Source organism: Thamnophis elegans, chromosome 15, assembly GCF_009769535.1.
Source record: "Thamnophis elegans isolate rThaEle1 chromosome 15, rThaEle1.pri, whole genome shotgun sequence".
Classification (NCBI taxonomy): Eukaryota; Metazoa; Chordata; class Lepidosauria; order Squamata; family Colubridae; genus Thamnophis; species Thamnophis elegans.
In genome coordinates, this window is record NC_045555.1 from 1,080,604 (window position 1) to 1,100,201 (window position 19,598).

The 19,598-nt window shown below is 47.1% G+C and overlaps 1 protein-coding gene across 2 annotated transcripts in view; it reads right to left on the reverse strand.

Annotated features, from left to right (window-relative positions):
* Positions 1 to 19,268, reverse strand: part of PLEKHG5 (pleckstrin homology and RhoGEF domain containing G5) — a 37,402-nt gene extending 18,134 nt beyond the window's left edge. Inside the window, exons 1-7 of one of the 2 annotated variants that reach the window (XM_032232260.1) lie at positions 19,180 to 19,268; positions 10,852 to 10,981; positions 9,593 to 9,695; positions 9,317 to 9,371; positions 8,741 to 8,832; positions 7,709 to 7,845; positions 6,950 to 7,113 (exon numbers count right to left, since the gene is read on the reverse strand). In XM_032232260.1, the coding sequence (XP_032088151.1) occupies positions 6,950 to 7,113; positions 7,709 to 7,845; positions 8,741 to 8,832; positions 9,317 to 9,371; positions 9,593 to 9,695; positions 10,852 to 10,894 (594 nt within the window). In that variant the 5' untranslated portion in view covers positions 10,895 to 10,981; positions 19,180 to 19,268. Of the gene's footprint in view, positions 1 to 6,949; positions 7,114 to 7,708; positions 7,846 to 8,740; positions 8,833 to 9,316; positions 9,372 to 9,592; positions 9,696 to 10,851; positions 10,982 to 14,359; positions 14,748 to 19,179 lie in introns of those variants that run through there. The other variant, XM_032232259.1, reaches the window with a different exon arrangement.
* Between the last annotated feature and the right edge of the window lie 330 nt (positions 19,269 to 19,598).

The window sequence follows — 19,598 nt, forward strand, 5'->3', positions numbered from 1 at the left end:
GCAGGGAAGCTCAAACTATCATCGTTGGTTTGTTGTTTGGATGCTGGGGGAAAAAGGCTAAGCCTTCCTTTTCAACCCACAATGGTGGCTAGTGTGTGACAGCTTCACGGCTAGAGACCTTGAAGCTGTAAAGTGGAGCCTTCAGTGAGGTTTCTATGCATCTTACATTTTTGTTAATCCATCTAACACTTCTTTAAAAAGGGAACCTACTGAAAGTTCTTTATATAAAAAAAAGTGCGAAAGGAAAGCCGCAGCAGGAACAGGATATAATATTGTTATGTTTATATAAACTTATCTAATGTAAATATTGTTCGAGGGCAAACAATTTTGTTTCTTATAAAAAATAATATTAGGACAACAGTTCCATTTCTTATAACTTATCTAATGTAAATGTTATTCAAGCATGCAGGGATTTGTGTCTAAAAAAAGTAATATTGTTAAAACAATTACAATTCTGCCTATATTTATGTAATGCACCTTTTACTCAAGTACCAACCCATTTGTTCCTAAAAATAACATATCTATCTCTCTCCCCTATCTATCTATCTATCTATCTAATCTCTATATATAGATTATAGATATAATCTCTCTCTCTCTACATCTATCTATATCATCTCTCTATCTCTCTATATATCTATCTCTATCACACACACACACACACACACACACACACATATATAAAAATCCCACTAAGGGTATGGCTAGCTGATGAGAGCTAAATAGCTTGAAATATCTATCTATCTCTATCATCTATCTATCTATATCTATCTATCTATCAATCCATCCATCCAGCTCTATCTATATCTATCTATCTATCTATCTATCTAATCTAATCTAATCTATCTCTCTAACCATCATCTATCTATATCATCCATCCCATCCATCCCATCCATCCATCTATGTCTATCATCTATCTCTATATATCTAATCTATCTCTCTATCTCTCTCTCTCTCTCTCTCTCTCTCTCTATATATATATATATATATATATATATATATATATATATATATATATATATATCCATCCATCTATCATCTATCATTCCATATGATCTATCTATGTATGTATCTATGTAATATCATCTCTCTCTCTCATCAATCTATATCTATCATCTACCTACCTATAACATCATAACAGTTATATGTATCTATTTATATGTCCATTTCATATAGTCATAAATACATTTACAAATACATAACCTCCTTAGATATTTAACGAGTTATATAAACGATAGTTTCGTCAATCTCGAAATTTAAGATTGCTAGGACTTTCAACCCTCAGAATTCCCCAAGTAGATCACAAAGACTTCCGTTCCCCAGAATTTCCCCAGCCAGGATGCAAGAACTCCCACTCCCATCGTCCCCCAGCGAGCGCATGTGGACTTCAACTCCCAGAATCCACCACCTCTCTTAAATAGGATCAGCCGTTAATTGCAACAAATCCTGGCCAGCAGAAGTCCTTGGAGTAAGAGGATGCAATGCAACGCTTTCCTCGCAGAGCTAGCTTTCTACATGCAGGGTTCTCAACCAGCGTCCTGCAGGGAATTTTCCTGCTGAACGTTTTCTGGCCTCTGGATTTTTATTTTAGTTTTGTTGCTGTTTGCTTGCTTGCCACGTCAAAAAAAAAAGGGTGTGCCCCTTTGGTTTTGCTCCTTTGACAAATTTACACAGCTAAGTTTATTTCCAGCCTGGATCAATACAATCAGGGAACCACAGAGCGAAAAAGAGGAAATATAAAATTATAGAATTATACAGATGGAATCCTCTCGAGATAAAACTTCCCTTTATTTCCCAAATATTTACAGGGAGTCCTCGCGTTACGACCACAATTGAGTCCCAAGATTTCTGCTGCTAAGCGAGACCATTGTTCAGTGAGTTTCGGGAACTTTCTTCCCATGGCTGTTCAGCGAATTGCCGCAGTTCATAAGTTAGGAACATGGCTGTTACGTCACTGTCATAAGTGTGAGCCAGTTTTCCAAGGGTCCGGATTTTGATCATGTGACACGGGGATGCTGCCACGGTCGTGTAAAAAAAATGGGGTTTTTTTTCCCAGCGTCGTTGGGGTTGGACTAGAAGACCTCCAAGGCCCCTTCCGACTCTGTTCTCCTGTATTCCGAACTCAAGGGGTTCAAAGAACCATAAAGTCATAAAACTGACAGGTGGAAAGTTGTAAAACCATCTGTGTTTATCTAAAGAACCGCAAAGTGCACTAAGTGAACTATGCCTTCTGACACACACGAAGAAAATAGAAATTATATCATAAGAGAGAGGGAGGGTGGGGAGAGAAGAGAGAGAAAGGAGAGAGAAGAGAGAGAGAAGAGAGAGAGAGGATGAATGAATGAATGCAGGGTGGATGGCAGCTGCTTTGGCTGAAAAAAAGAGCAGTTACCCTTAAAACCCTTTAAAAAAAAAATCACCATTGCTTGGAGGGCAACCAAACACGAAATAAAAATTAAAAAAAAATGTTTTCGTCAGCTTCAGTTTTATAGTTTTAAAACAATTTGATGTGTCTTTCAAGGTTGCATTGGTGAAGGTGAAGAAAGGATAGGGAAAAAGAAAGAAAGAAGGTAGGTGAGAAGGTGGAAAGAAGGAAGGAAGGAAGGGAAAGAAGAGAGGAGGAGAGGTGAAGAAAGGAAAGGAAAAAAAGAAAGAAGGTAGGTGAGAAGATGGATGGAAGGAAGGAAGGAAGGAAGGAAGGAAGGAAGGGAAAGAAGAGAGGAGAGGTGAAGAAAGGATAGGGGAAAAAAGAAAGAAGGTAGGTAGGTGAGAAGGTGGAAGGAAGGAAGGAAGGGGAAGAGGAAAGGAGGGAAAGAGAAAAAAGAAAAAGGAAGGAAGGAAGATGAGAAATAAGTAAATAAATACTGAAAAAACCCCAGTGATGAATTATCCACCATTTCAGGAGGTCCTTATTAGCGATATACACATTTTTCCTTTTTATTTGCAATCTTGCGAGATCTCAGTGCAGCACAGGTCTAATCCCCACCCTCCACAACAGCCCTGTGAGGTAGGCCAGGCTGACATTACACCGCTGACACCACACCACCGAGCCGAAGGAGATGGGACCCCATCATCTGCTTCGCATCCACAACCCACCAGACAACCCGAATTCAATTCCCCAAGCGCCGTCCCGTCCCGCGAATTGAAAACTTGGCCGCCATCCATAAAAGACACCCTGGTTTTCGTTAAAACGGGGCCTTAATTCTTGACGCTTCCCTCTGCCAAAACAGACATTGCAATTTGCTCAAAAGTTCAAAAGGTGCTTCGGAAGAGAAAGCGAGCCAAATTTGGGCTCATTCTTGATTTAATTTAAAAAAAAAGACCCGTGTTGGATTCACACAATGCTCACAACCAGCTGATTGAAAACCCTAGAAGCTGCATTCTCTGTGTCGCGCAAAGATGGTTTAATCTCGGTTAGCTTTGTAGCAGCTTCACGACACTCTTTTTCTGCTACGCTAAGCAAACTCAAGATTTCTGATCTCTTTTAAGCCTAACCGGTCCAGCAAATACAAACTTACACACTGTTCGGATGTCGGACATCCAAGCTGACCGTGTGGATCGTCCCGGACTGGATATCCTTGTCCTTTGGGCTCGCTTGGACTGGCTTCTTCTGCACCGTGGCCAAAATCCCTGTTTGGTTTTGCCAGCTGGGAAGGAACTCCGGAAATCTCGGCTTGAGAATTATAGAGCTGAATTCGAGCGGCCACAAACCCCGGCGTGACGGACAGCTGTCGGACGAAGGGCTCGTCTAGTAGATGTTGGAAACGGGCGTAATGCGGCACCGGCGGCCCCTCGCTGTGAGTCGGAAGGTCCCACCTTCTCCACTTGGGACCGAACATCGCTGGGGCCCTCTAATCCCGCATGATTTTTGACGAAGGGATTTGTTTTTCCAGCGTCCAAACGGCGGGGAGCAAATTGTCCTCTTGAGAGTTGCGCCCTCAAAAATGTGACAGCTCTGAATCCGAACTCAGCCGAGGGGGAGAATTCAAAAGATCATTAAGTGGGGAGGAGGATGAGCTTCAGCAGAACTTCTTGTTTTACTCAAAAAGGCATCTGGCTCAGCTGGGAAGCTCACCTGGCAAAGGCTCAGCCGATGCAGGCGGAGTACAGATTTTCAAACGGGCACCAGGATGGCCAGGTGTTGGCACTTCCTGGTGTTTGTTGGAAACTTGTAATCAGCTCCAAAGGTCACACTCTGGAGCGGCAGCAGGGATCTGCTATACGCCCATCAATCACTCAGAGAATTTATTTACCGTCCAAATAACAGGAACTAAACGTCTCACCCTAAGAGGCAACTTCTGAACTTATAATTATTTTTCTCCCGCACTAGATGGCAATTTTTGCCCTTTCGCCTTGAATGACGAATAACCAAAAGCCTTTTTAAGTTACAAGAACAACAGGCTGAATTGTAAAATTAAGCCGAGCCACCAAAAATGCTGGAGGTCACCAGGAGTTATAGCGCAGGGCAAGGAAAAAAAGCTCTTGTTTTTAAAAATAAAATAAAACAAAACACTAAATGTCAACCAAAAAATAAAGGTTGAAAGTAAAAAGCAAGCATACGTGAAAAATAAAGAGTAAAAAAATAAATGAAAAGTAAAATTAGAGACGATATAAATTAAAATAAAATATTAGTTAAGTATAAATATAATAAATGAAAAGAGAATAAAAATTAAATATTAGTTAAATATAAATAAAAGATAAAATTGAAGATAAGTTAAATATAAAGATAGATTTAAATATATTAAAAATAAAATGAAAAGTGTGTGTGTGTATTCCAGCTTAACCCTGGAACGCCTCGAGCAATTTCAACCAAATTTGGTACACAGCGATAGCAGTTAGCAATAGCTGTTAGACTTATATACCGCTTCATAGGGCTTTCAGCCCTCTCTAAGCGGTTTACAGAGTCAGCATATCACCCCCAACAACAATCCGGGTCCTCATTTCACCCACCTCGGAAGGATGGAAGGCTGAGTCAACCTTGAGCCGGTGAGATTAGAACCGCTGAACTGCAGATAACAGTCAGCTGAAGTGGCCTGCAGTACTGCACCCTAACCACTGCGCCACTTCGGCTCACAGATGAATCACTCTCTGGAAACAAAGACTGTGGGGGTAAGACACCCCTAACACTCCTCGGGGAGGGGAAATGTTCTGTTAAGATATAGCCTGTTGTGCCTTAAAATGGCTTCTACTTCCGTAAAATGGCTTTTACTGTACAGCGCAGTGGAGTTGCCATGGTAACGGCATCACAATACTCCACCAGGGGGCTCCCTTTGGTAAGGGGGAAAATACAACATTAGAAATTATGTTTGGTCCGGATGTTTTCCCCCTAGAAATAAATACCCAGGCAAAGCTGGGTTATCAACTAGCTGAAAATAAAATGAATCTAAATTAAATATCAAATCAAATATGTTGAAAATAAAATATAAACTCAAAATCAAATCAAACAAATTAAAAATAAAATAAAATATAGAATAAAAATAAAATCAAACTTCAACTCAAAATAAAATAAAGACAACCCATCCATTTTAGTAATCCTGAGGAAGCACGTTGCCATGTCTTTCTTTTAACCTCCTGGCCCAGGTCTTCCATTCAGGGATCTCCTGTTGGTCTTCCATCCCAGCATTAAACAACTTCCTGCCAGTTTCCCAGGATCGGTCAAAGTTGGTTGTATGCTGCCACCTGCTGGCTGGTGGTAACAAATAGCAAGCCTAAAGAGGGACCTTCCTTTCTCCCTGCGGAGGAGCGTGGGTCCCGTTGCCCCGTGGCAGCCTCTAAGGCCCACAAGTGGGGAAGTGAGGCCATCCAGGCTTGTCCAAAGAAGGTTTTTCTCTCAAAGTTCAACCAGCGCGTCCATTTCTGCCACGGTCGTTGTGAGGAACAGTCGCAAATCGAGGACTATCTGTACAGCCCACCCTCATTGCTCACTTCCTAATGAAGCTAAACGGGCTGTTGCAACTCGTGATTTCTTTCCCACCGCCTTGATATTTTCCAATTTGGGACCCATGCGACCACCTGAAACACGATCCGGTCAGTTTCATCCCGCTGGTAGAAATTCCCAGCTTCTTTTTCCTCGCTGGCAAGAGCGATTCTCAACCGTGGCAACTTTTGAACTGGACTTCTGACTCCTAAAATGTCTGACGGATCTCCAACGGAGGCATTTTCCACCTTGGCCTGAGAAGGGAACGACGACCAGACAAGGTAGTCCATTCCCCAGGCAGCAGCCCTGAATGCAGCTCCTTCTCCCTGGCGGGGTTGTGACCCGCCAGTCGCCAGCAGAGCTGGCGGCAGAGTCGGAGAGTGAGGAGGGTTGGGGAGGAAGGTGGGCCAGGCCTGGAGTCTGGGGAAGGCTCGGAGGAGGGCTCTGTGTCGGAGGCAGAGAGGGGGCCAGGGCCATCCGACAGTTATCAGCTGCCTTCGGAGTCGGAGATCAGTGAGGCAGAAGAACAGCTGGAGCCTGTTCCCAGTGTGGCCCATGCACAGAGTTGCCAGATGAAGGGAAGAGCTAAAGAACAGGGGTGGACTTGGGAGGAAGGCCTCAGGAGGATGGTGAATGGCCCCTCCCAGAGGAAATAAAAGAGGAGCGAAAGGGGAGTGGAGTTTGCAGGAGACCATTAGTTCCCTTAATTGGTTTGGAGACTCCTGGCCAAGTTTTGCAGATCTCAGCCTGGCAGCTCTCCACGCCAGATGAGGTCTGTGACCGTAAATCCTCCTTTGAAAGACTTTGCTGGAGGTGAAGGAGCAGAATTCACAGGGAATTAACAAAAGGGGTTTTTGTCGGGACCGGGAGTTGGCTTCCGGCTCTCGGGAAGTAAGCAGACAGACGGGTCAGTCCCTGATCCATCTGCTTCTGGACATGGGGATGCCGCCCGGAGTCCTTCGGGATTGGACGGCATACAAATCTATTAAAATTGCAAATTGCAAAACGCCACCCCACAGCTGTCCCCCAACTCACCCCGATGTCCGCACTCTCCCGGCGAAGCGCGATTTGCTCCAGTCGATCCAAAGACGGGGTGGCGAGGAAGGAGGGGCTGATGCCAGCCGGGCGCAGGATGGGCAAACTCAGGGATTTGCTGTCCTTCACCCCCTCTTCCACCTTGAGATCGTTTCCCGGTTTGGCTGAAACAGAGGAAGAGAAAACGTGGTTTATGTGGGACTCACTTCCTGCGAAAGCCGATTCCTAGCGGGCTACTTGGGGGCAGCTGCAAATTTGGGTCCTCATCCTTCTCTGTTCTCCAAGCCCTCTGGATCTGACCCAGGTGAAAATCATTCAATATTGTGGCGACATCGTTTCTTCCGGCAGGGTGAAACTGACTAGATCACATTTCTGTTTGGGTGAAAATCGGAAAATATCAAGGCGGCGGGAGAGAAATGGTGATTGACAGTCCTCGATAACAACCCTCTGGCCAGAAATGGGCTGTCAAGCAATCGTTTCTCTCCCACCTTCTTTTTTTTTGGGGGGGGTGGGGGTGGTGTTTCCAAACAGTAACGTGATCTAGTCAGTTTCCCCACACCCAGAGAAACGTCCAGCTCATTTTTTCCCCCCTCCTTTTCGTAGAGCAAAGTTTCTCAAACTTGGGGCAACTGGAAGATGGGTGGAATTCAACTCCCCGAATTCTGGCTGGGGGAATTCTGGGGGTTGAAGTCCACCCTGAGCGACCCGACTTTAAGTCAAGCACTAAGGTTAAGCTCGTGGATCGAATCCCGCCGTTACCTTTCACGCGCAGGTAATGCCCTCCGAAGCGATAGGCTTCAAAGTTGAGCGACAGCGGAGTGTTGGACTGGTCCAAGTAAATGTTGACCTTTGACAAATCGATTCCTTTCCGTTCGAAAACCGGAAGCAAAACCTCCCTGGATAGTCCAAATTGGGGGGGGGGGGGAGAGAAAAAGGCAGAAATTCAACAGGTGACAGCGCTCGGCGGGCAGATACCTGCCCCCAAAGAATATCAGACTCAAACTCCCCTGTGAAAAACATGTGCTTTTTATGTATTATTATTTTAAATGTCATTGCTAATTTATTAAGTAATCCATGCATATTTTAACCCATGGTTAAATTGATTAGGGTCATTTAGATATGAGATGGGCAGCAAAGGATGTTGAATAAATATTTATTTTATTTAGATAATGTACAGGCAGTCCTCGATTTAACGACCGTAACGGGGGGGGGGGCAGATTTTCTGTTGCTAAGCAAAGCCAAATTTGTGGACCAAATCGCCGCCTGATTTTACGACCTTTCTTGCCCCCGTGGCGGAGTGTAATCACTGCCGCCGTTAAGTTAGTCACAAGGTCGTAAAGTGAATCCGGCTTTCCCGTTGAACTTCGCCTGTCGGGAGGTCACAAAAGAGGATCACTGCCACCATTGTAAATGCAAGTCAGTTGTCAATTTTGATCCCGTGATCGTGGGGGATATAGCAACAGTCGTAAGTGTGAAAAATGGTGCTAACTCCCCCTTTTCTTCAGTGCTGTTGTAAGTTTGAACTGACACTAAATGAACAGTCGTAAGCCGAGGACTACCTGCAGAATCTTCTTTTTCTTTTAACGACCTCATAATCCCTTGCGAGTCTGGCCAATTGAATGGAACCAGAAGAGTGTTTTTACTGGCCGCCTGCCCTTCCTGTCCCCGATGCAGAGTTTTTTTTTTTTCCCCAGCAGATATATTCTTCATCACGCCCACAGAGAGAATCATCCGGAAATATTTGAGAGGCTTAAATGGGTCAGAGGATTACAATACGGAAACCGTTCTCACCCTAAGGATTTCTTCTTCATGGCGGGGGCGATCTCTGTTTCGACGTCCACGTTCAAATCAAATTTCAGAGTGAAATATTCCCTGCTGGGATCCTGGAGAAGGAAATATAACTTTTGTTTTTTTTAAAACTTGGAATGTTAGGTTTTTAACGTGTTTTTAAAGTGGTTTTTTTTTAGCAGCTTTTTTTTTTTAAAGGAAGATTTCTTTAGCACAGCGTTTTCCAAACGTGGCCCCTTTAAAGACGGGTGGATATTTCAACTCCCAGGATTCCCCAGCTGGCTGGGGAATTCTGGGTGTTGAAGTCCCACCCGTCTTTGAAAGTGCCCAACTTTGAGGAACAAGGATTTAAAACTTAAAAAACGATCCGCCTTTTTTTTATAGGCGACTCAGAAGCTGAAAGATTCCTCCGTCCATCGGGGACAGCCATTACAGGAGGAATAGGTCTGAGCGGTGGGGGGGGTTGGACTGGATGACCTCTGAGGGGCCCTATCGGCTTAGATAATCTTGCGAGAGCTGCGGTTTGGCCTCCAGATCCCATCCAAAAGTTGCTAAGCGGTTGAGGAATATCTTATTTACGTCTGTGTGTCTCCTTGTTCCTTTCTTCGGCTTCCGAGCTAAATTTCGCTTCTCTCTGCAAGAAACAAGGAAGAGAACGGAATTGGGGGGTTACAACACAGCATCTCCTCTGTCCCATTCTCTGCTCTTCCTCCCAAAAGAGAGGTGGGGAAAAAATATATATATTTCCATTCCTTCTGAAAGCTAGCTCTGCAGGAAATGAGATCGGGCTGGCCCTGAGGAGCTAGCTTTCTGAAGTGCGGGGATGTCCGCCGAACGGCTCTTCCCTCCACTCACCCTCTCCCGTCAATCAGCGGCTCGTCGTCCTCTTCCACATCAGAGGCGGGGCTAGTGCGTGGCGGGCAGGAACGGGTGGAGATGTTACGCGCCAGGATAGACCCTGAGGATAAAGAGTGACGGGGCCGTTAATCCCTGCATTGGGGACTTGGGAACTGCATTCACACGTTACTCCTCCGCTCGGAGAGATTCCTTATCCGGCCGCACTTCTCTTGACTCTCTTCATTTGATTCCTAAAAAGGCTTCAGACGCCGCGAGGGGCGGCTCGCTCCTTCCGAGTCATGGGCGGAATCCTGCACACGGGTGCGAATCCTGCACCGCGCCAACCGGCACCTCTGCATCACTGCTTCTCCACCTTGGCTACGTTCAGATGGGTGGACTTCCAACTCCCAGAATCTCCATGGCGAGAATGCATTCCTTTCCTTATTCCCTTGCAATCCCTTCCTCTGCGATCTCTCTCTCTGCTCTGGGGAGGAGGAGGAGACTGAAAACAGGCATGGCGGACTGGGGGAATTCTGGGAGTTGAAGTCCATCCGTCTTAAAGCAGCCAAGGTTTATTTATGTGTTGAATTTAATTTCTGCCTGTCTCGTAAATTAACGTTTCAAGGTTAGTTTGGTTGAGAAACAACCTCTCGTCACTTAAAATCACGTAAAATTTGACAAATCAATCTATCATCTATCTATCTATCTATCTATCTATCTATCTATCTATCTATCATCTATCTCTCTCTATATCTATCTATCTATCTATCTATATGTATCTATCTATCTATATCTATCTATCTATCTATCTATCTATCTATCTATCTATCTATCTATCTATCTACGGCTGTGTGTGAGCGTATGTTCAGCATAACTCTGGAACGCCTCGAGCAATTTTAACCAAACTTGGTACACAGATGACTTACTCTCTGGAGAAAAATACTGTGGGGGTAAGACACCCCTAAAACCCCTCAGGGTGTGTGTTCTGTTAAGATACAGCCTGTTGTGCCTTAAAATGGCTTCTACTGTATTACGAGAAAATGGCTTCTACTGTACAGCGCAGTGGAGTTGCCACGGTAATGGCTTCACAGTACTCCACAAGGGGGCCCCCTCCGGTAAGGGGGAAAATACAACATTAGAAATTACGTTTGGTCCAGACATTTTCCCCCTATGAATAAGTATCCGGGCAAGGCCAGGTTATCGGCTAATCAATATAGAAAGAGTGCCGTGCGTGAGAACCAGGCCCAGCTCTGTCCCGGCAAGGCCTCGGCGGTCACCTGGAGGAGGAAGGTCGAAGCGGATATGTCGGTCAAAGTGCATCGCCCCGTGGATCTCCCCGTCGCACTCCTCGCACAAGTGCAGGGGGCTGTGGTGATTGAGCTGCTCACATTTGGCGTGGTGGCAGACCTGGAGAGGGGGGGGCAGAGGAGGGGAGAGAAGGGAAGGTGGCGGTTTAGGAATTATAATCCTCCTGGGGCGGTGTGTCTTATTTTCAGACCGCTTTCCAAGTTAAGGAAAAGTTAGTGATGGAAATTTGGTCAATGGATCTATTTGGTCTAGATAGGGATAAACAGAGCTAGGTTTCTGAAGGGTATTCAAATGAAGGAAGAAGCATTCTCTTGCATCCATAAGAAGAAAGAAGAATGATCTTGCAGAGAAGTGAAAGGAGAGGCATTCTCTCGCAAGCACAAGAAGCAGGAGAAATTATTTTGCAGGCATGAGAAGGAAGAGGCATTCTCTCGCAGACACGCGAAGCAGGAGAAATTATTTTGCAGACACGAGAAGGAAGAGGCATTCTCTCGCAGACACGAGAAGCAGGAGAAATTATTTTGCAGGCATGGGAAGGAAGAGGCATTCTCTCGCAGACACGAGAAGCAGGAGAAATTATTTTGCAGGCATGAGAAGGAAGAGGCATTCTCTCGCAGACACGCGAAGCAGGAGAAATTATTTTGCAGACACGAGAAGGAAGAGGCATTCTCTCGCAGACACGAGAAGCAGGAGAAATTATTTTGCAGGCATGGGAAGGAAGAGGCATTCTCTCGCAGACACGAGAAGCAGGAGAAATTATTTTGCAGGCATGAGAAGGAAGAGGCATTCTCTCGCAGACACGAGAAGCAGGAGAAATTATTTTGCAGGCATGAGAAGGAAGAGGCATTCTCTCGCAGACATGAGAAGCAGGAGAAATTATTTTGCAGACACAAGAAGGAAGAGGCATTCTCTCGCAGACATGAGAAGCAGGAGAAATTATTTTGCAGACACAAGATGGAAGAGGCATTCTCTCGCAGACACGCGAAGCAGGAGAAATTATTTTGCAGGCATGAGAAGGAAGAGGCATTCTCTCGCAGACATGAGAAAGGAATTCTTCTTGCAGAAAGGGAAAGAAGAGGCATTCTCTTGCAGACATTCGAAGGAGGAGAAATTATCTTGCAGCTAGGTGAGGGAGGCATAACAACACTGCCGGCTCGTGAAGCAAGAGGCATTCTCTTGCAAGTGAACGATGGACACCTGTGAAGGAAGCAGTTTCCTCTGGTGTTCAAATAAAGGAAAGACTCTCGCTCTTGCATACAAGTCAAGGAAGAGGCATCTTCTGGCCGAGTTCCATCCATTGATGATCGCACAGTCCTCAAGAACTCCGCTCCAACCTCCCACGTTTTCCGCTACTTAGAAAACACCCCATAAGCTGGGGAGGAACCTCAGAGGCCATCTAGTCCATCCCCGTGCTCAGTGCAGAACCCGCTCCAGGATTTGAAGTGGCTGCTCCCAATTTGTGTGGGTGGTGAGTTCGATTTCCCCCATCACCTCACTTCACCCACCTCCCTCCGATCCGCACAAAATGCTGAGACCTTTGTTAACTGCCCCCCTGAGGCCTTTCACTCCAGGTTGTCCTCAACTTATGACCGCAACTGAGCCCAAAATTTCGGATGTCAAGCGAGATCGTTGCTAAGTGAGTCTTGCCCCATTTTGCGACCTTTCCTGCCACAGGAGTTACGTGAATCACCGCAGTTAAGTTAGTAATGTGATCGCTGAGCAAATCCGACTTTCCTCTTGACTTTTCCTGTCAGGAGGTTGCAAAACGGGACACTGCAAGCGTCATAAATACGAGCCAGTTGCCAAGCGTCTGAATTTTGATCCCAGGACTGTGAAGATTCCACCACAATTGTTCCGTGTGAAAAATGGCCGTCAGTGACTGTTTCCAAGATCCATTTCAACAACAGTTCCGACAAATGTTAACAATTGCAGTGATCCACTTAACAACTGCGGCAGGAAAGGTTGTAAAATGGGGAGGGGGACCCCACTTAAGAAATGTTTCACTTAGCAACAAAAAAAAATTGGGCTCAGTCTTGGTTGTTAATTCGAGGACTGCTTGTAAATAAAGCAAGATAAAATATTCCAGGATCAAGATATACTCTTGGCCACATTTTAATACAAAATAAAATATAGCAGAGCAGAACACAACGGACCAAAATACTTTGCCCAAATTTCTCCGTCATTCAGGTCACAGCAAGGACCTTTTTTGCCAAAATTCCTCCATATTTTTATCCCGCTTTCAAAATTCAGTTTTTTCCAGCCAACCCAGAGCAGACAACTCCCCCCCCCCCGATTTTGAAAATTAAAAAGACCCTCATCTCCCCCCCTCCCCGCCAAAAAAAAAAAAACCGGAGAACATTCATCCTGCATTTCTTGGCCTGTAATATTTCAAACAAAATCTGAATTCTTGGTTGATCCTCCAATTTTTATTTTTATTTTGTTTCCGGGGGGTTTTCCCCCCCAACCTCCAACCGGCTGCTTTCTTTAAAAAGAGATTTATTTTTTTTCCCAAACCGGCCTGGGCAGAATTCCCAAAATCCCATTTTAACAGACAGAGGGAAGGAGGGGGGGGTTGTCTGCTCTCTTTAGTTGCCAATAAAATATGATTTTTTCTTTTTTTCCCCACCCGGCTTTTAACCCTGTTGAGCCAAGGGTGGAGGGGGCACCCAGCCTGGCCTCTCCAAGTGGCCCAGACAGCCTCCCGGTGGATGCCGCTGGCTGCCTTCCTTCCTGCCAGCCAGCCTTCACCCCCCCCCCCTCCTCATTTCAAACCCAATCCGTGCACAGGAAAAAAAAATCAGATTGGGGAGGGGGGGTTTGAGAGACAGCTTGAAGTGTCCAGAAGGCGCCCCCCCTCCTTCCCAGCACCCCCAAAAAAATCCCCAATCTGCTTTCTTGCGAGTTCTGAGTCGCCTCGGTCCAGCTAAGCTGCATTCCCCTGTGAGCTCTGCAAGGGAGCCCCTCACTCCACGACCCCCCTACCCCAATCCGGCTTCCTCCGTCCTTTCCCTGATGGGGTGGAGGAGACTTCTGGCTCCCCAACCTGTCCAGACGGCCTCTGGTGACGCTGCCTGCCTTCCTGCCAGCCATCTAACCCCCCCTCCCCGTTTCAAAACCTCATCCATGCACAGGAATCCAGGTTTTTTTTTTGGATGGGTGAATGGGAGATATTGGGGGGGGGGGTTTCAGAGCAGAGATCCCACCCGCTCAGGACCCCCCCCCCCCAAACTCCCCGATCTGCTTTCTGGCGAGCTCCGAGTCGCTTCTCTCCAGCTCACTAACCCGCGTTCCCCGGACGTGCCTGATCTTGGGAGACCCCTCCTCTCCTTTCCACGAGCTCCCCTAGCCCCCCCTCTCCCTCGGCTTTCAGCGCCGGCTCAGCCACAGCCAGGCTGGAAGGCCGCAGGCAGGCGAACAAAGACCCGGAGGAGGGGAGGGGGAGGGAGGCGGAAAGCGAGCAGCAGCCCCCAGACTCACCTGGCCGGCACAGCGGCAGCAAGGCGCGCGCGGGGGCGCAGCAACAGCGCTCTGGATGCGGCGGCTGCAGCAGCCGCCTTAGGCTGCCCGCGGCTTGACTCAGCGGCGGCAATTGGGGGTGGGGAGGAGGCAGCACAGCAGCCAGGAAGGGCAGCCGACAGCTGAGCCAGACGGATCTCCGCCTGCTTGCCTGCCCGAGCTTGCAAACCGCCCTGGCCGGCTGCCTTAATTTCCACCCGGCCCTTGCTGCGTTTTTACGCGCCGGCTGGCTGGCGGCGGCTGCTGCTGTCTCTGCTGCTCCCCCAGCGGCCGGCTTGGGAAGCCCCCCCCCCTCCCCCTGGCTGGCAAGGCAAAAGAGAGGGGGGGGCTGGAAGCTTGCTCGGGGGCTTAGCAGGGATTTTAGCGGGGGGGAGAAGGGGGAGAAGCTTCCGGGGGCAGCTGGAGAGGATAGTCAGCCGTGGGGAGGCGCTGCGCAATCGTGCCAACTACAGCTGATGGGGGAGAGAGAGAGAGAGAGAGAGACCGTCTGGACTGTGTCCTTGCAGACCAAGGCTGGGATTTTTTTGGCGGGGGGGGGGAGACTCAGAGCTGGAGAAATCCAACCCCCCAGGGGTATTTTATTTCCCCTTCTCTCCCCTCTCCCCAGCAAGTGAGTGTCGCTTTGCATTCGCCCAACACGCGCAAGGAGACGGGGCTTGGGCAGAGAGTGAAAAATTGGGGAGAAGGGGGGGGGAGAGACCACCACAAGGTGGTCATTGAAGGTTTGGGGGTGGTGGAGATGGGAAAACGGAGAATTAAGACGGAGAGAGAAAAATATAATGTTTGTCTCTCTCTCCTAAAGGTGGTTTGAAAAGGACATTTTAGCGTCTTTTTTAAAAAAAAAAGATAATTTAAAAAAGATATTTTAGTATCTTTTTTAAAAAAAGATAAGTTTGAAAAAGATATTTTAGTGTCTTTAAAACAAGATAATTTGAAAAAGATATTTTAGTGTCTTTTTAAAAAAAGATAGTTTGAAAAAGATATTTTAGTGTGTTTTTTAAAAAAGATAAGTTTGAAAAAGATATTTTAGTGTCTTTTTTTTAAAAGATAAGTTTGAAAAAGATATTTTAGTGTCTTTTTTTAAAAAGATAAGTTTGAAAAAGATATTTTAGTGTCTTTTTTAAAAAAAGATAATTTGAAAAAGATATTTTAGTGTCTTTTAAAAAAAAAGATGCTTTGCAGAGTTCTTTGAAAGATTTTTTTAAGCATATTTTTTAAAAAAATTAAAAGTTTTTTTTAAAGTTTCTTTAAAAGGCAGGTTTTATGTTTGTTTTGAGAAGATTTTTAAGTTTTTTAGGTTTCCTTAAAAGTTACAGGCGGTTCTTGACTTCACTTAGTGACCGTTGAAAGTTACGACAGCTCTGGGTAAAGGAACTTAGGGCTGTTTTTCACATTTAACAACTGTTGTAGCGTCCCCGGAGGGGGGGAGGCTGGAGCTTTGTCACGTGATCAAAATCCGTCAGAGGCTGGACAACTGACTCATATTTATGACGGTTGTGGAAACCAGGAGACGGGGGGAATGACAGTTCTAGCCACAGCCACGAAAGTATCCCCACGGTCACGGGGTCAAAATTTGGGAGGCTTGGCAACTGGTTTCGTAGTTACGATGGTCGGTAGTGTGTCTCACTCAACAACAGAAATGTTGGGCTCAATTGTCTTAAGCCGAGGACCAGCTTGCATTTAAAAAGCCCAGCCCTGTGTGACGAGGGGAAAAGCCGGGATGAGTAATATCCGGCCAGCTGAGCCGATAAAACCCCAGAACTGTGACTCATACAGAGGCACAACGGACACTCCCTTCCTGAGAAGCCTGTCGGAGCATGCTCAGTCTACACCTACCTCCTCTGTTGCTCTTTGTTGCCACAGCAACATTGGGTGGGGGGGGCTGTAAAGCTCCATTTCGGAAACAGCTGTCAAGGGTTCAGATGCGGGCTTGGGATTTTCCCACAATCCTTTGCGCCTGGAGATGCCTGAGCTCTGAGCACGCGGCGCCACCTGTGGGTGCCAGGAGGGAAACGCAGCTCTGCATCATCAAGGGCCGGGGGGGGGGGGGAGCCTCAAGGTGTGGAATGATGGCGTTATTGTGATATGATGCCAAGACAGGTGGGCCCTGGGAGAGAGGAGGAGGAGAGAGACGCTGCCCACGGGACAGTCTGTCAGCAGAGCCCAGGGCTGGATAATAGAAGGGGCGAGAAATTCAGAGGGGACCCTCCCTAGTTGCTCAGTCTGTAAAAGAGATGGGGGGGGGAGATTTGTTCTTTCGGACTTCCAAGATCCTTGTAGTGGTAAGTGAGATGGAGCAGAAAAACACTGCCAAGGGAAGGGTCAGATAAGAGACAGCTGACCCCACAGCTTTACAATGGACAGGGCGAGAAATTCAGAAGGGACCCTCCCTAGTTTCTCAGGCTGCAAAGGAGAGAGGGAGAAGATTGTATTTTCAAATTTGCAAGATTCTTGTGGTAGTGTGTGGGAAAGAGCTTTGGAGACAGGGAAAAGAGATCCAGCCAAGGGAAGGGTCAGATAAGGGACTGCATAGTCCAGAGCTAGATAATGAACAGGGAAAGAAGCTCAGGAGGGACCCTCCCTAGTTTCTCAGGCTGTAAAAGAGACCGTGGGAGAATTGTACTTTCAGAACTCACAAGATTCTTGCAGTAAGCGGGAAAGACCTTGGGAGACCAGGAAAAAAGACACAACCAAGGGAAGGTCAGATAAGAGACAGCTGAGCCCACAGCTGCATAATGGATGGAGAAAGAGAGTCAGAAAGGACCCTCCCTAGTTTCTCAGGCTGTAAAGGAGATGGGGGGAGATTTGTTCTTTCAGACTTCCAAGGTCCTTGTAGTGGTAAGTGAGATGAAGCAGAGAAACTGCCAAGGGAAGGGTTAGATAAGAGACAGCTGACCCCACAGCTACACAATGGACAGGGCGAGAAATTCAGAAGGGACCCTCCCTAGTTTCTCAGCCTGTAAAGGAGAGAGGGAGAAGATTGTACTTTCAAACTTGTAATGTTCTTGTGGTAGTGTGTGTAGGAAAGAGCTTTGGAGACAGGGAAAAGAGAGACAGCCAAGGGAAGGGTCAGATAATGGACAGCATAGTCCAGAGCTAGATAATGCACAGGGCGAGAAATTCAGAGGGGACCCTCCCTAGTTTCTCAGGCTGTAAAAGAGACCGTGGGAGAATTGTACTTTCAGACTTGCAAGATTCTTGTAGGGCTCGATGAGAAGGACCTTTAGGAGATGAGAGAAAGAGACACAGCCAAGGGAATGGTCAGATAAGAGACTCCATAACCTCCCCCTGGATATTGGAAGGGGTTAAGAAGCTCAGAAGGGACCCTCCCTAGTTTCTCAGCCTATAAAAGAGACCGCGGGAGAATTGCATTTTCAAACTTCCAAGAATTCTTGTAGGGGTGGGTGAGAAGGACCTTGGGAGATGAGAAAAGGAGACACAGCCAAGGGAACGGTCAGATAAGAGACCGCATAGCCCTCAGCTGCATAATGAGTGGAGAAAGAGACTCAGAAGGGACCCTCCCTAGTTTCTCAGGCTGTAAAAAAAGGGGGGGGGGAAGGATTGTACTTTCAAATTTGCAAGGTTCTTATTGTGGTGGCAGGGAAGACCTTTGCAGAGGGGGAAAAGAGACACAGCTAACAGCGGCCCTTAACGGCCGTGGCCAGCAAGGTCGTAAAATGCGGCCGACAATTAGCGGATAATTCACAATTCGCAAACGAAACACCAATGAATAAAAAGGGAGGGGAAATTGTGAGCCAAAGGGGCTATTTTAAAGTAGGGGGGGGAACAGCAGCGAGGTCTGGAAAGGACTTAAAACGTCACACACAAACACCAAATTTAAGAAAAGGAACCCCCCCCCCCAACAAACTTCAACGCAGCTGATTCTTCAACGGGGGAGAGAATAAAATGCGGTTTTATTACGGGAAGAGGCGAACCGATTAAAGCCGGGGAAGAAGAGAGACAGTCTCCCCAGCCGCTAATTTGCTTGGAGACACACAAATTGCAATCTGGCTGCAGAATCCGCCAGGAAAATTGTGGGTCTCAGCGCTGCGCCTGGGGGTCTGGCCGAGGGAAGGGCTGGCCTGCAGCCAATTCACACATTACGAGAGGCTGACCCAGGTCGGACCTCTGCATTTTGGCAGGAGTCCCTTAGGAGAGGCGAGGGGGGCCCTGGCTGGGGAGGATGGGCCGCGTGGTCGGGAAAATAGTCACCCGAAGGAATGGGGGAAAGCTCGCTTAACAAAGGCTTCGCTTAGCAGCGTAACTTTGGGGCTTCAGTCGTAACCCGAGGACCACCTGCCATTCCTGCCTGCAAGCTGAGTCCTTCCATGCTGCAAATTGGAAATATCCCGTGTCTAAATTTGTGTGTGGGGGTGCGTGTGTGTTAGAATTGACATGATAGCAATCTTCCAGTATTTGAGGGGTTCCTCAGAAAGAAGAAGGGATCCACTTATTTTCCAGACGCAACCTAGAATTAAGGAGACATTTCCTGACAAGGAGGACAATTAATCAGTGGGACTACTTGCTACTTGTGGTTGCTCCAACACTGGAGGGGTTTTAAGAAGAGACTGGGCATCCGTTTGTCTGAAATGGTCTAGGGTCTCCTGCTCGAGCCAGGGGTTGGACTAGAAGACCTCCAAGGCCCCTTCCAACTCTGTTGTTCTGCATTCACGCAGCCATTCACTCTGTGGCAAGCACTCCGGTTTAGAATACTGCTGAACCTATCTGGCCAGGATAGATCCCAAGGCCCATGGGGCACTGCTGGTGGGCAGGGGAATTACCTTGACGGCCCTCTGGTTCTCAGCACAGCTGGGGTTTTCGCACTGGGGCACCGTCTCCACCGCCGCATCTTCTTCATCTGGAATTAGAAAGAGGAGAGGAAGACACGGTGGTTTAATCCGTGTGAGACAGTTGGTCTCCTTAGAGGCAGAGAGTCCCAACTTACGGCCACAACTGGGCCCCAAATTTATGTTGCAAAGTGAGGCAGTTCAATTAATTTTGCTCCGTTTTGAGAGAGAGAGAAAAGGTGTGTGTGTGAGAGAGAGAGAGAGAGACAGACAGACAGAGAGAGAGAGAGAGAGAGAGAGAAAGAGGGAGAAAGAAGGGAGAGAAGGAGAGAGATGGAGAGAGGTGAGAAAGGGAGAGAGAAAGAGAAAGAAGGAGGGAGAGAGAAGGAAGGAGGGAGAGAGACAGAGAAGGA